Below are 27,800 nucleotides of genomic sequence, written 5' to 3'. Positions count from 1 at the left end.
TCATTCCTGATTATTTTCACGATATGTTTCATCATATTCTTCTAAGGTTTAAAAAAAAGAAACAAAAAGTTTCTCCTTCTTCTAAAATAGAAAAATAAAAGAATTTTGATTTTCAAAATACAAATCAAATAATTAAGCTAATTTAGTCTCTAATCATAATAAAATTTAGTTAATGGAGGATATATTGGTCATTACGAAAAATAGTTGGATAAGGGGTTCCTTATGTTACTACTTCATAACTTGTCAGCCCCAAATTCTCCCCCACTCCTGCCTCAGTAATATAGGTTTCCTCTGAATAGCTGGATTATGAAATCTATTTTGGCTTCCCCAGTTTAATTGTTAGGTGCGAAATGGAGCGTAACCAGAGACCTAGAGCAGTGTTCATGGCTTTTGGAACCAAAGGCGACGTCTACCCCATCGCTGTATTCTCTCCCTCTCTTCTCTCTGTGTGTCTCTTTCCATTAACGAACGTTTGATATTGAATTTGTTCTTACAGGCCATTGCAGCAGCTTTTGCTTCTGATCAACCCCATTATCATGTGATTTTGATCACTCATTCAGCTCACCAGGTTGATTTTTCCAGTACCCATTTTTCTGTTTTGTCAAATTGCAAGTAATAGAAAGAAAAAAATTGGATAAAATCAACCCCTACTATACTATGGGTTTTTGCTTTGATGATTATCTTGCAGAATTTAATTGATAACTTGGAAGACCAAAATGTCTCCTTCTATCCAATTACAACACCACCTGTACTTTCTATTCTTCAAGATCATAATCCCTCAGGTCTGATTTAAATTCTGAATTTCCAATGATTAAGTTGCTTATTTTATACTTTTTTTTTTTGAGGTAAAGTTGCGTATCATATTGTAAATGCATAATTTATTGAAGTATCAAAAGAAACTTGATTGTTTCATGTTTGTTAGGGTTTCTTGTAAAAAAATCTTATATGGGGTCGAAAAAGTACAAGATATTTCAAATATGAGATATATTTGTTTGAAGTTTGATGCGTAAGTTCTAATGTTCCTTTTATTTGGGTTTTGATTATATCAGGGTGCGAAGTACAAAGCTCGTTTTCTTTGCAGAAGAAGCTTGTTAGAAAAGAGCATAGACTACAATGCTTGAGTACAATGGAAAAAATATTTGATGATGGCCCAAACTTGGTTGCTGATTTTATTTTGATAAATTTCTTCGCATTGGTATTTATGTCTAAACTTGACTATACAACATACAGTGGACGGCTGTGCTCGCAATGATGACCCACCATTGTCATTGATTTGCTGTTGTATTGAAATGATAATACAGGAAGGATGGAACCTCGCAGAACTATTTCATGTGCGTTGCATTGTTGGTGCTCCATATGTTGTTCCCAATAGGTACTGAAGAAAAACTTCAACTATTTCCTGTTTGTTTGTTGATAATTTAAGGATGGTAGTGGCTTAGCTGTTGGGGTTTCATTTTATTCTTTTGCCCCTATTAGCTACCAAATTGTTATGTTTTCTGATAACACTATGGCAAACTTTGTTTCTCAGTGCACCTTCATCATTTGAACGGCACTTCAAGAAGGAGTTCCCACTCTTATACATATATCTTCAAGAAGCTCCTCCTCACATGGTAAATCATCTTTCTTTCCAAATTAGGAATTACTCAACATAAAACAAAATAGCTTGCTTACCATATCATATGCACTTGTGTTTCTTGTGCTTTTGTTTCTTTCTCTTACCCATTAGACTCGTCTTTTATGTACCACTAAATCTCCTTTTTTTTTCTAGCTTCTAGATTTATCTAATACAATTCATTTCTCACCCTAGTACACAAAATAGATATGTTGGAAAGATGTGATTCATTGGATGTGGCCACTTTTTACAGAGGAATGGGGATTGTGGAGAAATGATTTGAATCTAAGTTATTTCCCTTTCACGGTTGGTATCTCTGATCTTAAATAGTCCATTGATCAACTAAATATGGGTACATATGTGCTGCATCTCTTAAATTTTAGACTACCCATATAACTTACAAGTAGCATTTGTACTGAATTCAGGATCCAGTAACAGGTCTTCCCATGTCGCACAATTGGCCTCAATCTCCCTTGCTTTTGTAAGACCCCACCTTAATTTCTGGATTCAGTTCAGCTTCATCCTTCATGCCAAAAATGTAGTTCTTTAACTTCTCTGAACACTGCTCTACTATCAACTTGCAGGTATGGGTTCAGCAGGGAAGTTGTGGAGTTCCCAGGTATGCTGATTACCCATCTTAATTCTTATTCTTCAGTCAACATGTATTTTTAAATGCTTGTGGTTATCTGCAAAAAAACTTATTTCATGTGAACCGCCAAAATTATTGCAAACATTTAGTCGTCGAACTTTATGGTCTTTATTCCTATAATTCCATTCTCATTGCATGATTGCGACCCCCAGGTTATTGGCCCAAAATTGTCCGAGTATGTGGATTTTGGTTTCCTCCAATGAGATGGCAATTTTCATGTAGCGATTGCAGAGGAATTTCAGATTTTGGTTCTCCGAGACATCAACCAGCAAAAGACGAACTATGTACTCTTCACGCTTCTTTGCAAAATTTCTTAAAATTTTCTGCCTCAGATATCCCCATCTTCATCGGGTTAAGTTCTATAGGAAGGCAAGTCTCCAAATTTCTGCCATATATTTTTTCTGACTTGGTAATCTTCTGGAATTTTTCCCTTTGAATCAAAGTTTATGGCACATATACAATACAAATAAAAAAGAAAATGAAGTTTTTCACATATACCCTTTTATAGAATATATCGATTAGTTGGAGATTTTTTTCTGGAATATATTGGTTTTATGTAACTCACACGTAGGCGGATCAATAATCTCAAAATACCCTTTTGTTTATGCAGCATGGGTTTTTTGAAGAACCCCCAAGTGTTTCTTCGAGTTCTTGAAGCTGTTTCAGCGAGTACAAACCACAAATTCATCCTTTTCACAGCAGCATACCAACCTTTAGATGCTGCAGTACATGAGTTTGAGGGGAATGCATCTTCTTCCGATCCAATGCTATGTAATAAAGATGGTAAAAATCCTTCTATTTTTCTACTGTTAAGTCAGTTGTCATTTCTTTGCATTTTGATCACTTATATCCAAATAATACTATAATGAATAATTTTTTGTTTTTGATCGTTGAATAGCATTAACTGGTGGATATGCTCAAAAGCGGTACCAGCCAAAAATTGTCTGTGTGGATTGAAATAAAACCCCTTGGGTTCAATTTTGTTGAAAAGCTTTCTTCGACCATCTGACCACTGCTGAAGCATATCGTCTTTTGCTCTTCAAAGAGCGTGCTTTGCAGACGACCCATTTGCATGATACTGGTTGTTCAAAATGTGTGGTAGTGGTTTCAGGCTCCAGTTTGATCATATGTTTCCTGATAATTTCAAAATGATGGTTCTGTATCCAAAATATACAAGGATTAGAAGTGGTTGTTCATAACAACTTTCTTGCCAGGGTCAGGGACTTTGTGTTCAACTGATACATCATTTTTGCAAAGGCTCTTTGTTTACTGTTTGATGATTCTCATTTATGTAGGGCCGAAACCAGCTGAGCTATACGGAAAGTTCACATGGAAGATAGATAACTTTTCACGGATTAGCAAACGAGAGCTTCGGAGCAATGCATTTGAGGTTAGCGGTTACAAATGGTATGAGATTACAGATTACACATAAAGTCGAATAAGATATATAATTTATACTGAAAAACTATACAAAATGGTTTAAGTTCATGTAATTTATATTTTGTAGAAAGGACACGATAGCTAATTATTTCCATGATTAAAGGTAGGCTTTAGGTTGTACCGTATGAAATAGAGGCATACGGTACAGTTACGTCTTGTTTACTAATTTGAAAAGTTATAAGAATTGGGTGTTCTAATTATGACTGCGCTTCTGATGGGTCACTAGGTACCTCTTAATTACCCCCAAGGATGTGATGTCTGCAACCATCTCTCGCTGTTTCTTTGTGTTGCTAACCATGATAAGCTTTTGCCAGGTTTGATAACTTTAATAACATTCCACTTATGCTGCTCGATTTTTGCTTGTTCATTGATTGATGATATATATATATATTTGCTTCCAACATTGACAGGGTGGAGCCACTTTGCTCAGTTCACAATTGCTGTTATTAATAAAGATCCAAAGAAATCTAAATATTCTGGTCGGTTGGTTATATGTGTTTTTTACTGTTAAAATTTCTTAGTTGTGATCCTTTTGTCCTAATCTAACTAACGGAAGGTTTGTAGATACATTGCACAGGTTCTGGAAGAAGGAGCATGATTGGGGTTGGAAAACGTTTATGGAGTTAACAGAAGTGATGGATGGGTTTATTGTAAATGATACTCTTGTTATAAAGGCTCAAGTTCAAGTTATTAGGTGTGTCTTTTATTTCCAGTTATTTACTGTTATGTACTTGCATTTTCTGGTACGCACCATCTGCTTGTTTCATACTTCACTGGGTTTCTTTAAGTAAACGATACTATATTCTTATCACTTCACTGGGTTTCTTGGGCTCGATTAAAACTAACTTATCTCTGAGGTTTTGGCCTACTCAAGGGAGAAAAAGGACCGTCTTTTTCGTTGCTTGGATTGTCAGTATAGGAGAGAACTCGCTTGTGTATATCGAGCAAATGTAGAGCAAATTTGCGGGAGTTTTCTTGAAGAAAAACAAAAGAAACTTGGGGACTTGCTTGGGGACAGTGCAAGGTATCTTCTGCAAGTCCTCCTTGTTAATTTGTCATAGTTTTTCTAGTAATCAGGGGTTTCATCTGCTTAATTTGCTTTCTTCTCTCATTAGTAGTTATTCTTATCGTTTTTACTAATAATTTCATTCAGAGTGATTGGAAGTTGTAGAAGTTAGTTTGATATCTTGACTTGGCCTGACATTTGGTAGCTTTGGGTTTACATAGTTCCCCAAAATCTTGAACCAGCGCTTAAGCCACAGACCTGAGTTTCCTTGAATTTATGTAGTTTGAATAATTGTTGCCTCGCAGCGAAGTAGTCAAGAGCTAGGCCATAAGTTTGAAACTTATTTAAACTCGAAATCTTGGGCTCTGTAGCTATGCTTTAAGCTATAATTTTTCACATTTCTAATTTAATAGGATTTCTCATCAATTCTTTTGTACTAATTAGAAAATAGTACAATGTCACTTAAAGATGGATAGTTTTAGCATGTAGATATTCTTGAGCGTTTCAAACAAACGGAATAAATTATAAGAGGGTTGGGGCTTACTTGGGTCCAACCAAGGACGTTATGCAATGCTTATGTGAACATCAGATCTCATTTTTGACACCTCTTTCTTATCTCTTCTGCAACTCGTTTGTGATGCTGTTCTACTATTTCATATTTGTGTATCGTATAACAAATTGTTACATTGGATGCTTGCAGCTTCTGTGCTTTTTGGTTGGGTGTTGACCAAAATGTTAGATGTCGAATGTCCAGGGAGCAAACAGATGTGATTTTGAAAGTAGTTGTTAAGCAGTTTTTTAAAGAGAAAGAAGTCACATCCACTTTGGTAATGGAGTGTCTCTACCGTGGTTTGAAGGCTCTTGAATGGCATAGTAAGAGTAATACAGCTGGAGAAAAGGTAATGAACGCTGCGGAATCACCAGCTCCTATCGTCCGTGTTAAAAATGGCATGTTTACCCTAATGGATGATATGTTGTTGCTTATTGAGAGAGCTGCGCTCGAGGCTTTGCCCCCGAAGGATGAAAAGGGCCCTCAAAACCGTACCAAGGTAAAAAACAGTAGTTGTCTTAATAAAACTGTGAATTCCTTGGGCTTTTTAGATTATCTTTGAGTTGAACGATATAACTTCAAACTACTGTTTTGTACACGGTGTACCATGCAAATGCATAGGGTATGGAATGCTAGAATACTTTCTTATTATCTGTCGCGGAGCGAAGTTCTTATTTCAAGAATGTAATTTCATAGATGTTATGTTTAGTTACCTTGATTCAAGAATGAAATGCTTCCCTTTTCCTGTGTAGGATGGAACCTATGCTGACATTAAGCGTGAAGAGAACAAGCTGGTGGAACTAGGTCGTAGGACTGTGGAAATTATTGCCTTAACTCATATATTCAGGTACTTCACATTTGCACTGGGCTTGCTCCATTCCTTGAAACTACATCTAGAAATGCAAATGGTGTACTTCTGAGCAAAATCCTTATGGCACCGTGGATTATCATCCCCCCTATTTCCTTGGGTCGAAATCCAGGATCTAAAATTTCCTACCAATTTTGGTTACATGTGAGATCCTTTAAGACACATAATGCTTTCCAGGAGATTTTAAAATAGCTTAGACATAATGTATCTTGCTGTAGTAGGGATACTGTCACCAGCCCACTCTTTTATTTCATTTTACAGTAATAAAATTGAAGTGGCATATCAAGAGGCTGTTGCTCTGAAGAGGCAAGAGGAGTTCATTCGTGAGGAAGAGGAGATTTTGCAAGCTGGGAGCGAGCAAAAAGTAAATGACAAGGAAAAGCGTGCTAAGAAAAAACAGGTATTATGCTTAACTATCTCCAAATTGACCATCTTATCGTCTGTTGGACTCATAAGATTTCTCTTGTTTCTTTCTTAGCAAAAGCTCATGGGGTTGTTTGTAGTTTGTATAGTTTTCAACTTTCATGCATCTTTTCTTGTACGGTCACAAGGGTGTAGACATTTTCTCTTGAGAAACTAATCGCCTGCGAACATCAAGTCCTTTATAGAATAATTAACTTTGTGCATATCGACCAAACCGGTTTTCTTATAATTATCTTTGCTTGTGTCCTTCAACTCTGCGCTTTCCATTTTGGTGTATTCCCAGAGCAAACAGAAGCATAGCAGTGGCAAAGGAAAAGACAAGCGGGGGAACGAGAGCCTGGATGTGTCGTTACAAGACAAGATGCAAATTGAGAGCACTTTACACAGTGCCATTGACGGCTTGTCCCTAAACCAGGCACCCTCCATCCTTGAAAAGCCTGACACGTCGAGAGCTGTGCAGATGTAGGCGAAACAGTGGATGTTGCCAAAACGCAAGCTGATTATTTTTATTTTTTTATTTTTTTGATGAACAATCTATCACATTTCATTCGATCCAAAAAGGTGCATATTAAATGCCAACATCAAGGATGCTAAGGCTATTTTAATTCTTTTTTATCTCTATTTCCTAGTATCTACTGGCATTATCTGTTAGTGTGTACTTGGTCTAATCGAAGAAAGAACCTTGAAGACTAAAGTTGTGCAACCCGCATATACTCGCGGATTGAATTTAGAAGAGTCGAATTTAGTATTCCGTAGAGCCTTGATTTCACGAGAACAACCTCTAGATCCAGTGGATTTTAATGGTCACGGCTCTATCTACGTGTCATCACTCAACACCCTTTGATATGCCTGTTTATTGACGAGTGCGCACACTCTGACCATCATAAAACGCAAAAAACAAAACAAAACTCGGCTAAACTGGCAGACAACAGAAGAATTCGCTGAGCTACTGTTGAGCAGCTTGGGGCTGGCTCTTCTTCCCCGGCCTATCCCTCAGATTCAGATCTAAAGAATCTTCACATCGGAATTGGTTTCTCATCACTTGTAGTTGGATTACTAGTATCAAGAATGTTTCTTCAGAAGGTAACTTTTTAATAAGAACAATATGGAACTTATTAATGTTATTTTGAACTTTGGTTCAAACTCTAAAACCCTAAAAATCATTCACAGGCATGGAGAACAGCTGCTTTTGGTGTATTTGGATATCTCAATTTTACAAAATCAGGTTTCATGTGAGTTTAATTCCTGTTCATTTTTATCAATTTTCGACCATCAATTAGTAAATGTTAGAAATTCTTTTTTTTTTTTTTTTAATCATTGGAATGTAGTGAACATACTAAGAAGTTTAAAGAAGATGAAATGAAAATACGAATAGATGGCAAGAATTGTGTAGTTACTGGAGCTAATTCAGGAATCGGTTATGCTGTTGCTGAGGCTCTTGCTTCTAGGTCTGTCTACAAACCTTCAGTATATCTGTTCTTTTTAAAAAATTCCAAGTTCATTTTTCCTTTATTTCATTATTTAACTTGGAATTACTGTTGAATTTTAGTGGGGGAAATGTGTATATGGTGTGTCGAAATAAAGAACGAGGAGAGGCTGCTGTTTCAAAAGTTCAATCAGCCACTGGTAACCAAAATGTGTACTTGGAGGTATACTCAGACTCAGTTTCTTTTCTTTTCTCCCCTCGGGAATGATCATTCTTTCTTGGATTTTTATTGCAAATCCAGTGGGTTGTAAAATGATTTGTGCCTGTGAAAGTGATATAAACAATTCACATGGTAGTCCATAAGTTATAGCATGAACCTCCTGTGATATGATAAATGTAATTGTCGCATGCAGCAGTGCAACTCGGTATGACTTAGAATGTTCGGTTGTTAAAGTTATGCGCTATTTCTTTTTATTATGTTAAAATTTGCTTCAAGGTATGTGATCTTTCGTCTATCAGTGATATCAAGTCATGCGCATCAAGATTTCATTCGAAGGAGCAACCTGTCCATATCTTGGTATGGTTTTGCTTCATCATTTTCTGATTTCTTATGTCCTGGTTACCTGATTTCATAGTTCTGTAAATGAACCTCCTCTTGTTCGTCATACTATGCTGAATATTATTATGCTATGATGAGTCTATTTATCAAACAAATGCAAAGTTTAATGGTGATGAATCTTGTTAATTTTAGGTTAATAATGCTGGATTAATTGATAATAACCGAACTACTACACCAGAAGGGTCTGTATTCAATCTTAAAAGTTATTCAATTACTTTTCTTATACTTTTGCAGCACGAATTTAGAAACAGATAATATGTTAGATTTATGCTTCAGGGAAAAATGATGCATTTTGTGTATTTTTGTTTGTACTTTTTGCCAGACTGGAGATGAACTTTGCCGTAAATGTAGCAGGAACTTTTTGTATAACAGAGTTGATGTTGCCATTGCTGGAGAAAGCGACACCTGATGCTCGAGTAATTACAGTGTCCTCTGGTGGGATGTACACGTCCCCCTTAACGGTAGATTTACAGGTGAATTTTATATATTTTGGTTGGCTCATTTTACACCATCACTATATTTATGTTTTTGCATTAGAGAACAAGAAGGTCAAATTTCTCTCCTCTTTTTCCTCTGATGAATTTTACTTCGTCTTCTTATTCTGCAGTTCAGTGAAAGCAAGTTTGATGGGGTGCTGCAATATGCTCGAAACAAGAGAGTTCAGGTTAGTATGTCTGGTATCTTAGGAAGCGTTGAGTGCGAAAATTCTTCATATCTCAACTATTCTCTGTGTTAAGATGACAAAGGAATGAATTCTTGTCTACTTATTGGATTGTAGTCTGTTTAGTTTGAATGCCAGGAGTAGATTAGAAAAACACTACCGAAACATTCCAAGAGAAACAAATATATGATGGTGCATTTTCTTTTCTTTTTCAGGTGGCCTTGACTGAAAAGTGGGCAGAACTACATAAAAACAAAGGAATTGGATTCTATTCGATGCATCCTGGTTGGGCTGAGACACCAGGTGTCGCTCAAAGCTTACCTGATTTTTCTGAAAGGCAAGGAGAAGCCCTCTTAATATCTTGGTTTAGTTAACACAGCATCATTTTGCTATTTGTGGTACTAATCTTTATTTGGTGTTTCAGAATGTCAGGGAAGCTCAGAACCAGTGAGGAGGGTGCAGACACAATTGTTTGGTTAGCTTTGCAGCCGAAGGAAAAGTTGGTATCTGGGTCTTTTTATTTCGATAGAGCTGAAGCTCCTAAGCACTTGCCCTTTGCTGGGACTAGTGGGTCCCATGATATTATTGACTCCATCGTAGATAGGCTCTACTCCTTGTGTGATATTTCTAAATGAATTTGAATTATGGTAAGAGAACATGAAGTCCTCCTTGTTAATTTTCTTGGATCATACTGTTATTTTCAGTTCGTATCAGTGTAAAGGAAGGGTTGTCTAGGTTTGTTGCATATTCACACACACACAGAGATATATATACATATCTTATGGCACATTGGTTGCAACAATGTAAGAAAAGGCCGTACGACTGAAGTGGTCGCAGCTATATTCTCGCATCCTTGTCAAAATCATATTATAGCAGTGGAGCTTACACTATATTCTATTGTCTTTTGCTTAGACTGTGAAGACATCTATTTTGCATTCCATTACACTGTAATATATCCTGTTATAAGTTTCAATCATAGCTCATTACCGGTTGTCTGGACGGATTTACTGTTTCTGCAAAAGAAGTTTGCCTCCTGTTACTCCAGAATACTCTTCTTTGGAAAGAGTGTCAATATCTACCAAAGCTCAAATGTGTACAGTCTGGTCCATGCTAAAAGATCGCTTCCGCAGGGGGAGTTAGTTCATTTGGAAACAGGTATGGATGTTATCAATTACGGCTGTAATTTCTGGTTATACTGAATGATATGTGCAATAATATATATTGACCACAAGTGTTCGACCCAGTATATGGTGATTTTGTTAATTTTAAATAATGCAACTTATAGCTAACATACGTGGGCGGGCGCCATCAGAGATGTTCAAATAACACAGTTGTACTCAAACATCTGGAACAAGTGTAACTAGCCAATGGGGTTATCTTTTCTTGAAGTAGCTAACATCTCTCCTATTAGTCGCACATTATTGGTCTATTCCTTAAGCTCGAGTCTACCAGGTAGGTATAGAAGTAGTTTCCCTGTATTTAAGGGAATTTAGAAAGTAAAGGGGACATACATGATAGCTGAAAGGAACAATATGAGCTATCCTCACTTCATAACTGACTGAAGCATGTACCAGTGACGCAGTTCTGAGTCTTGACGTCCGTAATTTGTGTCAATCACCAGTAACTACATTTTTCTGATACTTAATAGCGATGGAAATAAGGTAGTTGTGCAAGAAGCAGTTTGGAGAATGCTTTAGTGGCAAGGTATATTTGTATGCATGTATTGATATATATACTATTGTTTTGGCAGATATTGATATATATACTTACTAAGCATTAGCTATATATGTTTCTTCAAAAGTAAAACTCAAATATATACAACATTTCAGCAATGAAGTACATAAAAAGTGAACGATAATGAAAACAAGAAGAGGTTTGAGACTCTCAGGGACAATCAGTAACTACATCTATTGTACTAGAAGAATCCATGAGTAAGAGTTTAGCTTTCCTCAATTGGTACTGCTGAAATCTTTGCTTGGCGTATTCCATGTAATCAAAATCGATATCGTTCACATGTTCCTGTTTGGCACGCAGATATAAAATGGGAACAATTAATGTAAACACAAACTACATGTGAAAGTTTAACCAGGCGTAGTTGAAACTGGCCAAGCAACTTTGCACTGTCTGACTCTTAACTAAAAAGTAAAAGCATATAGACTTACTGAAATTATTCCCCATAAGCCCCAGACAAGATGGCTTGCAAGAGTATATTTCTCAACATCTTCCACTAGTGCATCCACATCAACATCTGTAGGTCCATCGCCTGATAAGAGCAGATGAAGAAAAGAATTCAGAATCGAAACAATATTATTCACCAAAATTATGGTAACAAAATTGTCCGACTCTTTTAAGGAAGGTGTTTATATAAAAGAACAAAATTTTATCTTCTAGCTTTGGTCTTTCGGGTACATAATTTATCAGCTAAATAAATTGCAGAAGCAAAGCACTTTGCTTTACTCACTAAGACTGGATGTTGTTATAACTTATAACCAATTTAGATCTCGTCATTGCATACCCAATTGTATTGTCAACCCAACAAAGTTTCGAAGGTAGGTAATTGACTTGATAGTAACCATAATTGCATTTGATAGAGTAGATTGTTGATCATTTGTAGTTCTAGGTTTAGAATTTACAAGGGGTATACATTTCAGGGAAGGACCCTTATTGTTTTTACTCAAAGGCAAAGTAAGCTGGGAAGGTTAAACAAACTGCAATTAGATTGCCTAAATAGGATACAAAATATTTATACTTGAAATACCTGAAGAACTCAAGTATGCACGAGTAAATCTCTTGCGCTCCTCCAAATCTGTCCTCCCGAAAGTCAAAGAAAGCAAGTTTTAGTTGGAACTGGTCCTCTACTATGAATGATAAGCACATTAAGAATAGAACCTGTCACCTACCTGGATACTTGTTAAAGTCTAGTATATGTGGCATTTCCGAGTGATAATCAGCTGCCATTTCGCAGAAGTGATTTGCAAGATCATATGCAACAGGGTTATAACTTGCATACTCGTAATCCTGTAAAAGCATAAACAGAAAATCTTCAATAAAACCCCCAACTGAATATGAATTTTTGTTTCTGATTATTGTTTAGGAGAAAAAGAGCCAATAACAATTTAGTCAACGAATCTGGGAGTAAGCAAAACTTACAATAATAGTTACTAAATTAGTATCTTCATCCATCATAATGTTTCCATACTGGAGATCATTATGACAGAAACCGATCAGTTGGTTTTCCCCTGAAATCTCTTTTTCCAAAATTGTAATTTCCTCATCCAAACTATCCAACATAAACACCATTGCTTCTTCTGGAGGACATACTCGTTTGGCAGACGAAAGCCAGTTCCTGAATTAGAAAACAAAGAAAGAATTAGAAAACAAAGAAGAAGCAATTTTCACGTTTACTAACTAACGGTCAAGAGAGAACCAACGAGCGAACTGAATTTACCTCAATCTGTTCCAGAGAATGACATTCTTTGGACCAGGCATTTGAAGCTTATGAAACTCCTTCAATTTTGAAGCTATCAAAGAAGATATTTCTGGGACTCTCAAATCATGCGCAGATAGTGTCTGAAATCAATTACAGGTGAACTTCATTTCAGAATTAATTAATCACAAACTTAAAAGTAAAGTAAATTAAATTACGGTGGCAGACGTACCCGAGCATGTATAAATTCTTCAATCCGTCCATTAGAGAAACGTCCAAGAAGACGAGGGCCTTGTCCATGTTTGGACATACACTCAAATGTACTGATTTCAACTTCTCTGTTGAAGAAGACATCAACGCCTTCTCCGTAAATACGAACAAGAACCTTTTGAGGCAATTCGCCTTTCTCTGTATCCCAATTTATTTGATAAACTTCATTCGTCATTGCACCTTTTAATGGGATGACTTTGAATGAATTTTTACTAATTGTGTCACCCCAACTTGATGCTAATGAAATCAAAATCTTTGTTGCTTCTCTTGGAATACGATCTACACTGTGTTCCTCCTCCATTATAATCTCAACACTTTCTTCACCCATCTCTCCTGTTAAACACAATTCACAGAATTATTAACACCTCATGCAACAAGAATTACAGAAAAGAACTGAAAGCTTTTTCAAGAAAAAAAAAACAGAGAATTTATAAATTATACCTGAATTAGATGAACAATGATCTCAACAAAAAAGAAGAGAAAATTCTTTATGAAAACCACGGAATCTTGACGAAAACTGAAACACAGAATCTTGATGAATACAGATACTTATTTTCTCTTACGGAGAAATATACTCTGTTTAGTCTTCTAACTAACGATCTTAATCCTCCTTGGATTCATATATATACTGCTGAGACGTATATAGAGATTTGTGCAACAGATTCTAAATGTGACGTGTCAGCTACACCTGAAGAGAGAGAAATGGGTGGGATGGTAATGGCCGTTCTTTTCCAATTTCTTCGCATATAAATAGAATGAAGACAGAGAGAATCTAAGTATACGTAGTCGTCGGGTTTTCTGTACTCTTGGAGTAAGGTAAAAACCTACCATAACTAACTCGGTCCCCAAACCCGATCCTCATTTGATGTTATCCGACGGTGATAAGTGAACTCGCAGAGGATAAGGCTAATTGGTCTATAGCCAACTCCTGGAGTAGAAGGGCGTCTACGTAGGATGCACTACCATTTTTCCTAAAAATATTCTTCAATCCTAGACTCTTTGACTAACGTATTGGTGACATGACATACTTGTAGACATCCTCTTGGTCGCCCTCTTTTTTTATAGATTCACCAAGAGGATTTGTAGTTATCCTAGTCAGTTGTTCAAAATTAAAAACGGATTTATTTTATTAAAATTTGTATTTAATCTAATAATAAAATAAATAAATAAAGTTTTTCTCTTTCGTCCATCGTTTCATGAACGAACACAATTTGTTTCCCTATTTGTCTTCCAAAACCAGAGTCATCTCTCAATAACCATATCCAATCATACTTCTCTGAGAAATTATTATTTTAGTTCATCACTATCTATAGTCTCAAATTATATCAATAGCATAACAGATGCATTCACTGTCATGTACTCTATAGTAGTCCATGATCAATGCATACTTACCTAAACAGTTTATTTCAACTAATGATCACATGTTGTTGTAATAACATTGTTTGTAAATTAAATTGAACCATCACCGATCAAAAAAATAAAAAATTGAACTGAACCATCAATCTGGTTTTTGATAGTACCGTTTCCACAAGGATGCATCATATTTCCCTGATGCGGAAGAAAAAACAAAAAGTTTTGAAATTACAAAATTCAAGCGATATTGTACCCTAGGGCTATTGTGCAACTTGTTTATTCTTTTTGAAATTTTGAATGATGTTAGAAAAAAAACTCTTTAACCATCATTACCGCCAACATCAAATAAGAATTATCCAAGATAATACATTTGAGATCAATGGATATCAAAAAAAATCTTTTATTCCGTTTAAAAATAAGAGACAACTAAGCAAAATAAATAGATAAAAACGCAATTGGTAAGATTTATTTTTGTTTCCAAAAAATTGGTTGCCAAATAAGACAAAGGATGTCTTCTCACAAATGCCACATATGAAACTGACCACATAACCATTGGAGAAGCTCTAATTCTTGTCATGTAAGGAACTGATGAGCCGAGTCAGCAACCGACATGTCATTTGACTTTGACTTTAATCCTCCGTGCCTAAACTTTCACTGATATTTGTTGACTTTAACTCGCAAAAGGGTTACGTCTGTCAAAAATATCTGGTCCTCAAGTGTCCAGTCCGTGTGGGTTTGGCGTGGACGAATTGTGAAAGTCTGGTAGGCATTGAAAAGCAATGGTCTGGCGGTGTAGGTGTCCCAGTGATGTAGCTATCCACCACGCATTTATGCTTTTTAGTTTGTTTCACGACAATGGGCATTGAACGCGGCCAGTATGAACTAGCAGTACAGATGGAGTTGTCTGATGATCGTGAAAATTTAATTCCTATTCTGGTAATTGCTTAGAGATAAGGATAGTCATACTAAAACTTGATAAAAGTCTACCATTCATTTTCGGGCATTCAATGGTGATTTGGTTCACATAAAAGAAAAGATATTGTCTAATGGAGTATTATATACTATATACAGAGAAGTGGGGTAGTATATCAATCAATATACGATTTTCAGTCCAAATTATTGAAAATCAGAAGAAAAGTCGTAACGCGGCGGGGTGATTTGACTTTGAATTTCAGTCCAGTGAATTGCCAAAAACATTATTTGCACAGTTCATACGGTGGTAACTAAAGAATGAACCACAAGAAAAGCAAACCCTATTCAAGCATGATTACTGAATCTCTTTTCTGCTATGGTTTTATCACGAAAGCAAAGAAGGTGTGCTCACTTTAAGATCAAAAGTTTCAGTTTTAACATAACATTAATTAGGACTAAAAAGAAACTTTTTGTTTTTATGATGGTGAATCAGATTATATCCGATGCTAGAAAACAAGTCAAAAAGACAACAAGGGTTATATTCCTTTTTAACATGCAACAATTAGACCCACGGAAAATCAAACACCCCATGATCACATGAGAGATCGCACAGGCCCAATGCATCATTTTGTGTATTGGGATAAGGAAAGGGTGGGAGAAGACCCTACCCCTCTCACACCGTACACAATTAGGTCCTTTTATTTCGGTGGATAAATCATTCTCATATTAAATTTGATGAAAGTTACTAGGACCACCCAGTACCCAGCAAAAATCATCCTTCAAGTCAACCATATGGGATTTGGTAACTCACGTGGGTTAAGTGGTAATGCCGCTGTTCGTCGGCATCAATACTCTTTCACACCTAAAGGGATGCGTAACTAAGTTGTGTCATATGTAGTAGTAACATTTGGGGAGTGCATACAAAGAACTGCGCAGCTATAGAGATTATGAATATGTTAGGAAATATGACCTAAGCATTTGACGTTTCAAAGATTCTATACGTTCCAATTTATTGAATGCTGTCACCAAATCGATTGATTTAGATATCAGCCTAATTAGATACAAACAAGACCCAACATGAAATCCAAAATTGGTACAGGGAACAGCTATCAAGATCACTCAGTTAGACCATTTTTGAACATTATAACTAGAATGTTGCAACCTAAATTTACCATGCAAATACGCTAGTATAAGTTTACAGAAAAGTAGTAGCTACTTAATAGAGAATCTTACCTGAATAAGCTGAACAACTAATGATCTCAGAAAAGAATAATCTGACAACTCTTTGAAAGAATTAATTGAACCCCCTCCTTAGAATGTCTAATTTAGTTTTGGAAAAACTCTAACACCCGCAACCCACAGTATTTTGATGAATGGGAAGTACAGATATTTCACTCTATGTAGCCAATGTTCGCCCACCTTCTATTTATACACTTTTCAAATGAAGTCGCGTGAAGGTGCATGGAGATTTGCGCGACGGATCCAAAAGTCAGGCGACCTGCTGGAGTTACTTAAACCTACTCTTGACCAATTGATAGTCCAATTTTGTTATGCTATATAACGAGTGTGCGCGTGACATTTTAATCTGCACCATTAATCCCTCTGAACTGGAATGACTAAACACAAGATTAATCAATTAACCTTAACTAATACTCCTTCCGTTCTTAAATAATAGGCTGGTTTCTATAAATATTATCCCAGTTCCAAAAAAATAGGTTGGTTTCCTAATTGGCTAAGTCAAATGTTACTTTAGTTTTTTGGGACCACTTTTCTCTTAACTTCTTTTGATGACAAGTGTCATGTGGAACATTTCACTTTACTTCTTTTGGTGAAAGTGTCATGGGGACCATTTCACTTCACTTCTTTTATTCACAAGTATCATAAGGACCACTTCCAATGATTAGTTTTATTAATTTCTTTAATTTTCTCAAAAAAAAACATTAGATATTATGCCGAGTCAACGTCACATGAGGATATACTTTAGACTTTCATTTTCCGGCCATTAAAAAATTAATATAAAATATGTTCTCGCAAATTTTCAAATTTTATCAGCTAAGCTACCTACATCTTTCTTTCTTTATTATAAACATGGAATGTGTGGTTATTAATTTATTGAACTTGCCAACCAACGTCCAGACTAGGGTATCAGCATGCACGGTTATTATTTTCTAATCTCTATAAACGGCCCTCAATCAGTTCTCGCATCACGATATCGGAGATAAGGATAGGCTCATGGGCATAACTATCCTCGTTTAATTGGGTCCCCGAAAAACAATTAGGGGCCTCACCCATTTTGTTTGCGTCCCAAATTTTTCAGGGGTGTATTAAAATTTTGTGAAAATATTATTTTACCCTTCACTAAAAATAATTTTTAAAAACCTATTAACCCTTACTGCTAAGCCCCAATTCATTTCTAGTTCTAACAAACAAATTACTTCCTTCGCTCTCACCCTCTCGACTCTTCTCTTCTCCTCCATTAACGACTCCAAGAAAAAGAAAATAAAATCTTCACCCGAAAAATTTCAGTTACAGTTTAACGATTTTTCATATGCATGTAGAGACCATAAAAAATCGTTAGGGTATACGATGATCAAGATAACGACCATATTTCTGGTTTTCATATTTTTTACCCTAGATTAGAGTCGTTAACACAATATAGAAACCTATGACGATCCTCTATGAACGATCCTTTTTTAAACGTCAACGACCCCAGGTGAAAAACAAACGGTCTCTCTGTCCCAAAAATATTCAGAGTCGTCTTGGTATAAACACACAAAATAACGCCTCTTTCTGACCCAAGCTAAGAGCCGTCAAGGTATATCATATTACCTTGACAATTTTTCATAACCTGGAAAAGTTGCAGGTTTGAGTCGTCATTTTTGGTGTCAATACATTGACGACTTTATAGAGTCGTTGGGGTATACATCCCTCGACATTGACGACTCTTTCTCTGTGTTGTGACATATATCCAATCCATGTGAGAATTTAAGATAATCTTACCATCAACACAATCATCTTTGTTGCTTGAACCTTCCCCAACATCATTTCCCCTACTTGAATTACTCATTTCTAAAACCCCTAATTTTTCCTTTAAAACCTCTTCTTCTTCTTCTCAACTCAACTCAAAAAAAAAAAAAAAAAAATTGATTCTAAAATCTGATTTTAATCTAACCATACTAATTAACTTAACTTAATTAAGTTTTAATACTAATCATTCAGGGGCAGTTTAACCATTTAAAAGTATTTTGGTTAAGGGTGATTCAAATTAGGTTTGAATGACCTTTTTTATCCTCCAGTGGGAGGCCCCTAATTGTTTTTTGGGGCCCCAATTAAACTAGGATAATTATTAAGTTGTAATCAAAGTCTCACCGCTCCCTTCAAATATTCACCGGTGATTTGGTTCATTCAAAGAAAAGTGATAATACCAATGTCACGATTCTGTACAAATTGTTGAAAATAAGAAAAAGCGGTGATACTGGCGGATGATTTCAATGGTGGGTATGACTTTGAACTTCAGCCCAATCAATTGCTAAAACACCAGTAGTACATTCTTTTGTCCATTTATGAACGAGCGAACCACAACAAAAGCAAAATATACCCTCACTAATTATGATGATTAGGGTATATCTTTTCAAACAGTGAAAAAGAAGGGAATGTGCCCAATTTTACGACCAAAAGTTTATTCTCATACTACCGCTACCATCAAAAAAAAGAATAAAGGATTTTGGCTTTGGTGTAGGAAACTATTGCTCAAATTATATCAAAGGTCGTCAACGAAGGAAGACATTTACACCTCCTTGCATTAATAATAAATTTATAATCATGAACATATTTTAGATATTATAATAATAAGTTTATAGTAATTCTGTAGCTTTAAAGCAACTGCAGTGGTGCGAGTATAACCAAAAAGCAAAAACCAAAAAAAAAACTAAAAAATTTGGTTTATTCCGTGTTGTCGCGCTATGGTGCACGAGCAAAATTTGGTCAGGCAGAACTTAAAAGTTCCCCCAAACCAGGCTCCCTTTAAAATCTCCCCCCTATTAATTTTTTTTAATCAGGCTCACTTTAAAATCTCGCCCCACCATCAGGTTCACTTTAAAATTTTGCCCCACCATTACACTTACGCCGGTGTCAGACGTACTTTTAAATTACGCCCGACTAAAACCAAACTAAAGACCAAACATGGTCTGGTTTTTTGTTTTACTCTAGTTTTTGGTCTTTTCTCCGTTCTACTGCGTCTGCTTTCTGGACCAAAATTTTATTTTTAGTCGTCCACTGTGGATGCTCTTAGTCCCCAAAGATCGTGTATCAGATCATGCGTCACAACGGCAAGTCTGGGGCGCTTTACGGATTCAAATTTTGGATGAGGTGAAGATTTCATACCACCAAAGCACATAATAGGTTAGCACAAGCTCAATCCTTTTTTCTTTTTTTTTTGAAGCAAGAAAAATTGGATTGATAAAAAATCAGTTACATAGTTGTGCTCTGTCCTCAACAAGTTGGGATCTGATTTCAACAGGAAAGAAGCTAGACCATGAATAACTTAAACCTTCTACTCTAGCTAGTCTGAATAGAATATCCGCTACTTTATTTTTCTCTTTAGGAATGTAATAACATTTCCAAGAGGAATTGGAAGTAAATAAATTTTGAATATCTTTGATCATGTTTAATAGACGCTAGTCTATGGGCGAGTTCTTGACCACTGCATCTACTACTCTTTGTGCATCTAGCTCGAAATGCACCTTCCTCGGCTTTAAGTTGTTTGTCCAATTCACAGCTTCCCACATCCCTATACATTCCGCTTGCTCCGCACTTTAAATGTCCTTTATGTGGATGCATTTTGCTGCCTGCTGCCAACCTGCAGAATTGCGAATAATTAGACCTATACCCCATGAACCATTCAAAAAAGAGCCATCACAGTTAATAGTTACAGAATTGTAGGGAGGTGGTGTCCAGTGTGTGTTAGTACGACAGAAACGGACATATCTGACAGAAGTTGTAAACTTTAAAGAATGATGGTCTTCTATGTAACTCCTGCACTTTTTGATGATCTTGTCTGGCAGAGGGTTAACATTATTAAAGACCTTTTCACATCTGTCCGACCATAAACACCAAGCAGTAATGGTCCTCTTGCATAGTTCTGCAATATCGATTTTTTTGTTATGATAGTCTTCAAACCAGGTACAGATCCAATCTGGGAAACTAAGTGCATTATTTGAAGACCATCCAAGAATAGCAAACCACACCAAAACTAGGAAGGTTGCAGTCACGGAGAACGTGCACAGACGTCTCTTGAGAAGACTCACAATAAGGGCGTATATTCAAAATTCCTGGTATCTTCATGCTGAGAACTTGTCTTGTTGAAAGTAAATCAGAGATTGCCTTCCAACAAAAATGTTTAATTCTAGGCAGGAGGGGAAGTTTCCAAAGAGTTTTGTAAATTTTCACCATCCTAACGTTAACAGGGCTGAAGCCTTGTTGTTCTTCTATCATCTTACGATATGTAGACTTCACTGCAAAAAATCCATTATTCTCTAGCAGCCATACTAATCTATCATCTTGATTGATGTGAATCTGGATCTTCAAAATATAGTTAAGTACAGATGCATCAACTAATGCATTAAGGATATTCAGATTCCAAGAGGTAGAGTCTGGAGAGAAAAGTCGATGAACATACTTGTATTGTTGGAAAAGGGAGCAACCTTGTTTGGGCATTGGTGGACCAGAGAGGTCTTTAATCCACCTATGTTTCCGTATAAGAATTTTCCTTCCATTGCCTAAATACCAGCAGCTGTGTTTGAGAACAAAGTTTAATTCTGAGCTCAAACTTCTCCAAGACCAGGTGGAATTAGTCTTATTTTTCAGGTTAAAAAGATCTTCGTCAGGATAATATTTAGCCTTCAGTGATTTGGTCATCATCGACTCTGAATCTGAGCATAATTTCCAGGCAGACTTGGCAAGCAAAGCTCTGTTGAAAGTATGTAGATCTCGAAACCCTAAACCACCTTCCTCTTTAGGTTTCTGAGTTGTTTTCCATGAAATAACATGATTACCCTTGCAGGATTCCTTTTTCCTTCAGTATCGTTGTTAACATGAGTGCATTTTATTGATGGTTGAATCAGGGAGCTTAAAACTTGACATATGATGTATCGGAATGACACTAGAAACATTTCTCACCATTACTGTTCTGCCTGCTTCTGAAATATTGATACCGCTCCATTTAGAAAACCTGTAATCCATCTTATCACATAAAGAAGAAAAAGGAATCCGTTTATTTCTCCCTATGAAGAACGGCAAGCCTAAATATTTCTCCTCATTAATGTTTAAACTCCTGAGCTGCAGAGTTCCACTTATATTCTGACAGTCTTCTGAGGATGTGTTAGAACTGAAATATACAGCTGATTTATTGAAATTAATCAGCTGACCTGAACACTTAGAGAATTGATCAATAACAGCTAAGCGTTTGTGTACCTGAACTTCATTAGACTTGCAAAATAGTAAACAATCATCCGCGAAGAGGAGATGATTTATTTTTGGAGCAGAACGAGATATTTTCATGACAGTTAAGCTACCAGTTCGTTCACAGTAAGCCATGTATCTTGAGAAGGACTCCATCGCAAGTATGAATAAATAAGGCGATAACGGATCGCCTTGACGAATACCTCTGGTTGGTTTGAAGGAAGAAGTTGGAGAACCATTCAACATGATTTAAATGTTTGTTGTTGAAATACATTGAGATATAAGCTATCTGAATTTTTCCGAGAAGCCAAAATGTTTGAGAATATCCAGTAAGAAATTTCATTCTAGACTATCGAAGGCTTTAGAAATTTCCATCTTCAATGCAAGGTGTCCAGTTCTGCCTTCTTTTCTTTTCATAGCTTGTACATTTTCCTTCACTAGACATATATTCTCAGAAATTAGCCTGCCGGGGACATAAGCTAAGTTCATTAGAGAAATAATGGTTGAGATATGTTTCTTCATTCTAAGGGCTATGATCTTGGAAATTATTTTATAGATTGTGTTACACAATGTTATAGGTCTAAAGTCCTCCGGATTTTGGGCTATATGAACTTTAGGGATTAGAGAAATTCTGGTATTGTTTAGCTACTTGAGAATGTACCCTGAATGAAAAAAAGATTTCACCACTTTACAAACATCATATTTCACGATATGCCATTGCGTTTGGTAGAAGCCTGGAGGGAACCCGTCTGGTCCTGGAGAAGTCCAAGGATCCATGGTCATCAGAGCTTGATGTATTTCTTCTTCCGATTGAATAAGTTCTACCTGCACATTATCTTCTTCATTAATACACCTTGGGATGTGTTGAAGAAAGTGACTGCTACCTGATGGAGAAGAAGAAGACATAATATTGTTGAAGTGGTTCTTAAGGAGCGCTGCAAGGGAGTCCCTGTCACTGCACCATGTACCATCTTGAGACATTGGAGAGTCGATTCTATTTCGAGACTTTCTTTTATTCATGCGAATATGGAAATACTTCGATTTTAAGTCCATATCGTTGTAGAAATGATTATTAGCTTTCTGTCTGTTGCTTCTAGCTTGAATATCATTCAACTTTCTCAGTTCTTGATCTAGTTTCACGACATTATCCGTATTGGAACCCTTAATGTCAGCATCTTGGAGATTAGATATATCAAGTTGTAACTAAGTAAATTGCTAAAAATACCTTTACTCCATAGAGACCGCACATGCCTAGTATTAGACAGTTTGTTAGAAAAGACAAAAGCGTTAGATCATGTAATACTAGAAGACCAAGCATTTTTAATTTCCTCAGAACAACTATCTTGAGATAACCAATGTTCAAAAAACTTCCAGTTTCTACCCATAACCTTATTATGTTTAGAAAGTTCTAACAAAATAGGGGTATGGTCCGAACCATTTTGCGGTAAGTGAGTAACTAAGGAGTCTGGGTAAGAAGAGAACCAAATACTGTTAACTAAAGCTCTGTCAAGCCTAGATTTGATGCGACCAGTACCATGTTTATTACTGGTCCAGGTGAATGGGTTTCCACAAAAACTAATGTCAAGGAGATCAGCCTCTTTAATTAAATCTACAACCTTAGTAGAACTAGCTATAGAGGATTGAGAGTTTCTGTCACTAGGGTTAAGGGTGATGTTTAGATCACCAATAACAGTCCACAGAATATTTATAGTTTTACTAAGATCATTTATGCTAGACCATTGAGCAACCTTTTCATGAGCATAAGGAATGTCGTAGACACATGTCAAAATCCACTCTCCTTTACTAGATCGTTGATGACAGAAGCATGAATATATTTATCGGTTTGTTGGAGAATATTTATACTGAACCCATCTTTCCACAACAGAAGTAAACCACCAGCAATTCCGACGGAGGGAACAAACAATTTATTGGGCATGCCTAAGAAATTAGATAGTTTAATAATTCTACTATCATTTATCTTAGTTTCACAAACAAAGATGATATCTGGGTTATGCAGGTTGTTAATATAAAAAAGATGGTCCCTAGTGTCCTTACCTAGAAAACCCTTACAGTTCCAGCTAACTATTTTCATTTTACAACAAACAAAAGAAAAAAACAGATTAAAGGATTGTAGAAAAGGAAAACAAGAAGAGTAGTTTATGAGTTTAGAAAATACTAAAGTGGAAACAACAGCAGCCTCATCCATGACATGGGGGTTCTCCTTGGAAATATCATTCCCTTCATCAATCAAATCATGCTCCATGCCATCAAAAACAACACTAGATGGATTCATGACAGTATTTTGCTCTTCTTTGAAGTCAGTAATTTGCTCCTCAGAACTTCTCAACCTTTTTGCTCTTCTATTCTCTTCAGCAGCAACTTCTTGTTCAGCTAACTTCTGCTTGCTAGCTTCACAAATTCTTTGAATCAACGAGTCCAAGTTTCACAGATTTCTACCCCATATTGTGCAGATAAGTCATGGATATTGCACAAGCTCAATCCTTTGTTGAGAAAGAACAAAAGAAAACAAAACAAATTTTGTAGCACAAGCATAGAAAACGCCGTCCTTTTCATTTCTTGGTGACTTTTCTATGGTTGGTGGGAGCAAAATAGAAAAGTGGTTGAGTTTCAGTACTCAAATGGGCATTGGTTTTTTTGTAAACTCAAATAACAAACTATTGACTTGTATGGAAACTCTATGCGATCAACCAACAAACTCTCTCCTTTCTCTCCTCTCTTTCTCTCACTTTTTCTTCTTCTCCAACAAATCCAATCAAAAAAAAACATTCTCTGCTCAGATCTAGTCCATTTTTGGACTAGATCTGAGCAGATTTTTTCATTATTCCTTGCTTTCTAGGTTAGTGAGTAGATTAGTTTAGTTTTTATTATGTTTTCTACTTATCTACATCGTTTTGGTGGTTTTATCTACTCTTTTGAGGTTTATCTTCGCTTTAATGGCGATTTTTGGTTATTGGGTTGGGTTCTAAGATCAATAGTGATGCTCTCCAACTACGAAATCTCCATCTTTGTTGTCTCCGGCGACGAACTCTTCATCATCAACTTATCCGGCAATGAAATCTTCATCGGTGGTCTTTTTTAACGACGGAAGCTTCATCACTATTTACAAGAGATTTGAGAAAATCACTCCTACTTTGGGAGCATTTCTTTCTAAAGAAGAAAAACCAACTAAATGGTTAAAATTTAATTCCGAGAAAAACCATCATTCTTTAGATTTAATCTGATCTTATTCATACTTGTATTTGTCTTACTCCGGTAATCCTTCTCTTTCTCTTATCGGATTTCTCGGTATTGTACTATTACGGTATGTTCTTGTTACTTTGTATTCTCTTATTTTCAATATTAAACTCATTTGTAACCTTGAAATCCCATTAATGAAAAGGTATTATCAAAAAAAAAAAAAATTGATCCTCTGTGAGGTTCAGTTCTTTCCTAGTGTCAAATTCTCTAATTTGACATTTTTGTCACTTAGAGTAATTGGAAAAAAAAAATCGAGTCTCGTTCTTTACTCACTTTTTTTTAATCTGTCACTCGGATAAATAAAATTATATTACATTCTTTACTGACTCCTATTGTATTTTGACTGGATCAAAATGTTTAGGCATGTGAACTGGGTAGCACGAATGGGCTATATATATTTGGCGGCGTATCAGCGTTGGATGCGGGACACAAGCTGGACGTAGATACGACGCGTGTGAGATGCAATATGTACGCGTCCCACATTATTAGGAGATACGTATATTATTTGTATATACGATATCTTGTATATATAGTAAGATATCTTGTTAGTTAGTAAATATATTATTTTGAGAAGATATGTTAATCAAAATTAGTTTTGTGTATCTCCTATTTAGTCACAAGGAAAACCTGTTTGTAATCAAGCTTTCCGATGGTAAGAAATTTCAATTTCTCTACCTTGTCGTTTCATGGCATCTGAGCCAGAAAAGACTTAATCCATTTAGATTCAAATCAAAAAATTGTGCTTACGATTAGTACCATGACTGATGTAGCTAATCTACTGATCACTACCACTAACTCTAGTGGAGGATCTCTATCATCACAAGATCGATTAGGTCTTACTAATATTCTTACTGATGCCCAATGAGAAATCATTGTGCAAATACTTAAACTTTTCGAATAATGATTCAAAGGAGAAACTTTATGGTAACCGGATACTTGATACAGGGGTTTCATGACATATGACATGAAGTAAATAATTTTTATTTAAGACCCATCAAATAGGTTTTTCTTCTGTAAAGCTTTCGAATGGCACATACTATCTTGCTCCATGCGAAGGCACTGTGATATTTGGAAACAAAATGAAATTATTCTGTGATTTATTTGATCCTGATCTTCACTGCAACTTGATTTCATTAGCATGTTTAATTAAAGATTGAGATGTATAATCACTTTGACTGATATATCATGTATGATACAGGACTGCACTACGAGGACGGCGATTGGTATGGTTAAGGAATGAGACGGAGTCTATATCTTCCACAGTGGAACGCTCATTACGACTACCAACTAGCAGACATCATCTCGCTGGGTCTTGCCGGAAATTCGAGTATCTGTTGGATAAGATTATTGTTTATGGCATAGACGTTTAGGTCATGCGTCTAATAAGATTATTTATTTACTTCCGAGTATGAATAAAGTTGATTGTCAGAAATTTTTTAGTAAACCGTGTGATATTTGCTTTAAAGATAAACAAACTCAGACTACTTTTCCTGTTAGTGAGAATAAAGCCGATGACTTCTTCGATTTAGTTCATTGTGATGTGCGGGGTGCTTATCGTACTCCATCTTCTTGTGGTGCACATTATTTTCTTATCATTGTCGACAATTATTCTCGTTGTGTCTGGGTTTATTTGATGGCACATAAAACTGAGGTGGTGCAACAAATTTAGAATTTTATGCTATGGTTAAGACACAATTTGATAGACAGGTTAAGAAGGTGCGCAGTGATAATGGTACGCAATTTCTTCCATTAATTCCTTTCTTTGCTGAACAGGGCATAGAATTTCAAACTTCATGTGTGGATACACCACATCAAAATGGGAAAGTTGAACGCAAACATCGTCAAATATTGAATGTGGTGCGTGCTTTATGATTTCAAGCCAATTTACCACTTCGGTTTTGGGGTAAATGTATCTTAAGTACCGCTTATATTATTAATTGCATGCCTACTCCCTTTCTCAACGGGAGAACTCCATATGAATTGTTACATAGGATGCCTCCTATTTATACTCATTTTTCGGGTATTTGGATGTTTATATTATGCAAGTATTGTGCCTCGTGATCGTAATAGTTTAATTCGCTAATTCAGAGATGTATCTTGTTGGTTATCTTTATGGAAAATAGGGCGGTTATTGATTTAAGATTTTTCGTGGGGTTGTAGTAATGAAGGTTCGAACTCTAAGACTTGTGAAGGTGAAGGATTTTTAGATTTATAAAAATTATATACAAAAATATTGACAAATTGGTAGAGAGATACTGGGACTAATGATTCGGCCAATCTTCATAACATAGGGCTCAATGATTTATTCTCAACAATAATCGTTCAAAACATATATGGACTCTTATTTTGCCAAAGTAGATTCTCAAAACATTGATTGTAAATGTTAAGCATGGAACATCAAATCACCTAAGCTAAGCATGACCCATCTAATCAAATAACACCCAATTTAATCAAATCATATTTCAATTAATTTTTAATGCAAAAGTCTTAAAAAGAATTAATAAAATTACCCATGTATGAAGCTCGGCCTCCTCCGTCGTCCCAGTGTTGGGGTTTAACTCATCATAGTAAAAATGCTCTCAAAATAATTTATTATGGCTCAAAAATGGTTTACAAATGATGAGAAGAAGAGAAAATGGTGTAAAACTGTAATCTGCGACGAACAAAAAGCGTCACAGAATGAACGATAAAAGACAAGTGCTGCTGCTGTTTAGACTGCTGCGACCCACGGCTGTGCGTCTTAGACACTGTTCATAAACGACTGTCCTTGCGAGTCCGTTCTTCGTGTTCTTGGTGTTCTTCATCATCAGCAGCAGCAGCAACAGAGTTTCATCAACTCTTGATTTCTGCTTCTCTGGACCTCCTCT

At 36.1% G+C, this 27,800-nt stretch overlaps 3 protein-coding genes and 1 long non-coding RNA gene across 9 annotated transcripts; 2 read left to right on the top strand and 2 right to left on the bottom strand.

Annotated features, from left to right (window-relative positions):
- The first annotated feature begins 328 nt into the window (after nucleotides 1–328).
- LOC113357232 (TNF receptor-associated factor homolog 1a-like) lies at nucleotides 329–7,192 on the top strand. 2 transcript variants are annotated; one of them, XM_026600573.1, is made up of 20 exons: nucleotides 329–422; nucleotides 497–568; nucleotides 689–782; nucleotides 1,050–1,195; nucleotides 1,302–1,372; nucleotides 1,529–1,610; nucleotides 2,038–2,093; nucleotides 2,197–2,231; nucleotides 2,414–2,630; nucleotides 2,872–3,044; nucleotides 3,557–3,651; nucleotides 3,928–4,015; nucleotides 4,112–4,180; nucleotides 4,266–4,395; nucleotides 4,576–4,725; nucleotides 5,408–5,606; nucleotides 5,697–5,756; nucleotides 6,010–6,104; nucleotides 6,387–6,525; nucleotides 6,832–7,192. In XM_026600573.1, exons 1-20 carry the CDS (start codon nucleotides 351–353, stop codon nucleotides 7,012–7,014), a joined length of 2,226 nt encoding a protein of 741 aa, XP_026456358.1. In that variant the 5' UTR covers nucleotides 329–350; the 3' UTR covers nucleotides 7,015–7,192. The 2 variants fall into 2 exon arrangements, with proteins under 2 accessions (XP_026456358.1, XP_026456357.1); XM_026600572.1 differs by having other exon boundaries at nucleotides 5,408–5,756.
- Nucleotides 7,193–7,449: 257 nt separating this feature from the next.
- Nucleotides 7,450–10,221, top strand: LOC113357235 (dehydrogenase/reductase SDR family member 12-like). 5 transcript variants are annotated; one of them, XM_026600575.1, is made up of 10 exons: nucleotides 7,450–7,631; nucleotides 7,719–7,780; nucleotides 7,877–7,996; nucleotides 8,098–8,197; nucleotides 8,471–8,551; nucleotides 8,726–8,775; nucleotides 8,916–9,066; nucleotides 9,201–9,257; nucleotides 9,470–9,591; nucleotides 9,679–10,221. In XM_026600575.1, the coding sequence occupies exons 1-10, from the start codon at nucleotides 7,617–7,619 to the stop codon at nucleotides 9,887–9,889; spliced, it is 969 nt and encodes a 322-aa protein (XP_026456360.1). In that variant the 5' UTR covers nucleotides 7,450–7,616; the 3' UTR covers nucleotides 9,890–10,221. The 5 variants fall into 5 exon arrangements, with proteins under 5 accessions (XP_026456360.1, XP_026456363.1, XP_026456361.1 ...); XM_026600576.1 differs by having other exon boundaries at nucleotides 7,455–7,631; nucleotides 7,719–7,773; XM_026600579.1 differs by having other exon boundaries at nucleotides 7,459–7,631; nucleotides 8,494–8,551.
- A 774-nt stretch (nucleotides 10,222–10,995) lies between these two features.
- Nucleotides 10,996–13,627, bottom strand: LOC113357234 (probable choline kinase 2). The gene is made up of 8 exons (XM_026600574.1): nucleotides 13,393–13,627; nucleotides 12,914–13,284; nucleotides 12,703–12,824; nucleotides 12,405–12,600; nucleotides 12,155–12,272; nucleotides 12,013–12,060; nucleotides 11,417–11,517; nucleotides 10,996–11,273 (listed from the first exon to the last, which is right to left on the bottom strand). The coding sequence occupies exons 2-8, from the start codon at nucleotides 13,277–13,279 to the stop codon at nucleotides 11,139–11,141; spliced, it is 1,086 nt and encodes a 361-aa protein (XP_026456359.1). The 5' UTR covers nucleotides 13,280–13,284; nucleotides 13,393–13,627; the 3' UTR covers nucleotides 10,996–11,138.
- A 1,061-nt stretch (nucleotides 13,628–14,688) lies between these two features.
- On the bottom strand, nucleotides 14,689–16,598 carry LOC113357236. The gene is made up of 2 exons (XR_003363540.1): nucleotides 16,450–16,598; nucleotides 14,689–15,208 (listed from the first exon to the last, which is right to left on the bottom strand). It is a non-coding gene; the product is annotated as an uncharacterized LOC113357236 (long non-coding RNA).
- Nucleotides 16,599–27,800: the final 11,202 nt, after the last annotated feature.

This window comes from Papaver somniferum, chromosome 3 (assembly GCF_003573695.1).
Source record: "Papaver somniferum cultivar HN1 chromosome 3, ASM357369v1, whole genome shotgun sequence".
In the NCBI taxonomy this organism is placed as follows: Eukaryota; Viridiplantae; Streptophyta; class Magnoliopsida; order Ranunculales; family Papaveraceae; genus Papaver; species Papaver somniferum.
This window is presented reverse-complemented; position numbering and strand designations above follow the sequence as displayed.

Excerpts from the sequence above, each read along its gene's own strand:
- LOC113357232 (XM_026600572.1), top strand. The coding sequence starts at position 351 with ATGGAGCGTAACCAGAGACCTAGAGCAGTGTTCATGGCTTTTGGAACC. Across the intron at positions 2,232-2,413 it reads GGAAGTTGTGGAGTTCCCAG|GTTATTGGCCCAAAATTGTC; the intron begins GTATGCTGATTA and ends TGCGACCCCCAG. Across the intron at positions 4,181-4,265 it reads AAAGAAATCTAAATATTCTG|ATACATTGCACAGGTTCTGG; the intron begins GTCGGTTGGTTA and ends GAAGGTTTGTAG.
- LOC113357235 (XM_026600575.1), top strand. Across the intron at positions 7,781-7,876 it reads TTTACAAAATCAGGTTTCAT|TGAACATACTAAGAAGTTTA; the intron begins GTGAGTTTAATT and ends ATTGGAATGTAG. Across the intron at positions 9,067-9,200 it reads CCTTAACGGTAGATTTACAG|TTCAGTGAAAGCAAGTTTGA; the intron begins GTGAATTTTATA and ends CTTATTCTGCAG.
- LOC113357234 (XM_026600574.1), bottom strand. The coding sequence starts at position 13,279 with ATGGGTGAAGAAAGTGTTGAGATTATAATGGAGGAGGAACACAGTGTA. Across the intron at positions 12,273-12,404 it reads CTAATTTAGTAACTATTATT|GATTACGAGTATGCAAGTTA; the intron begins GTAAGTTTTGCT and ends ATGCTTTTACAG. Across the intron at positions 11,274-11,416 it reads GCTTATGGGGAATAATTTCA|GAACATGTGAACGATATCGA; the intron begins GTAAGTCTATAT and ends CGTGCCAAACAG.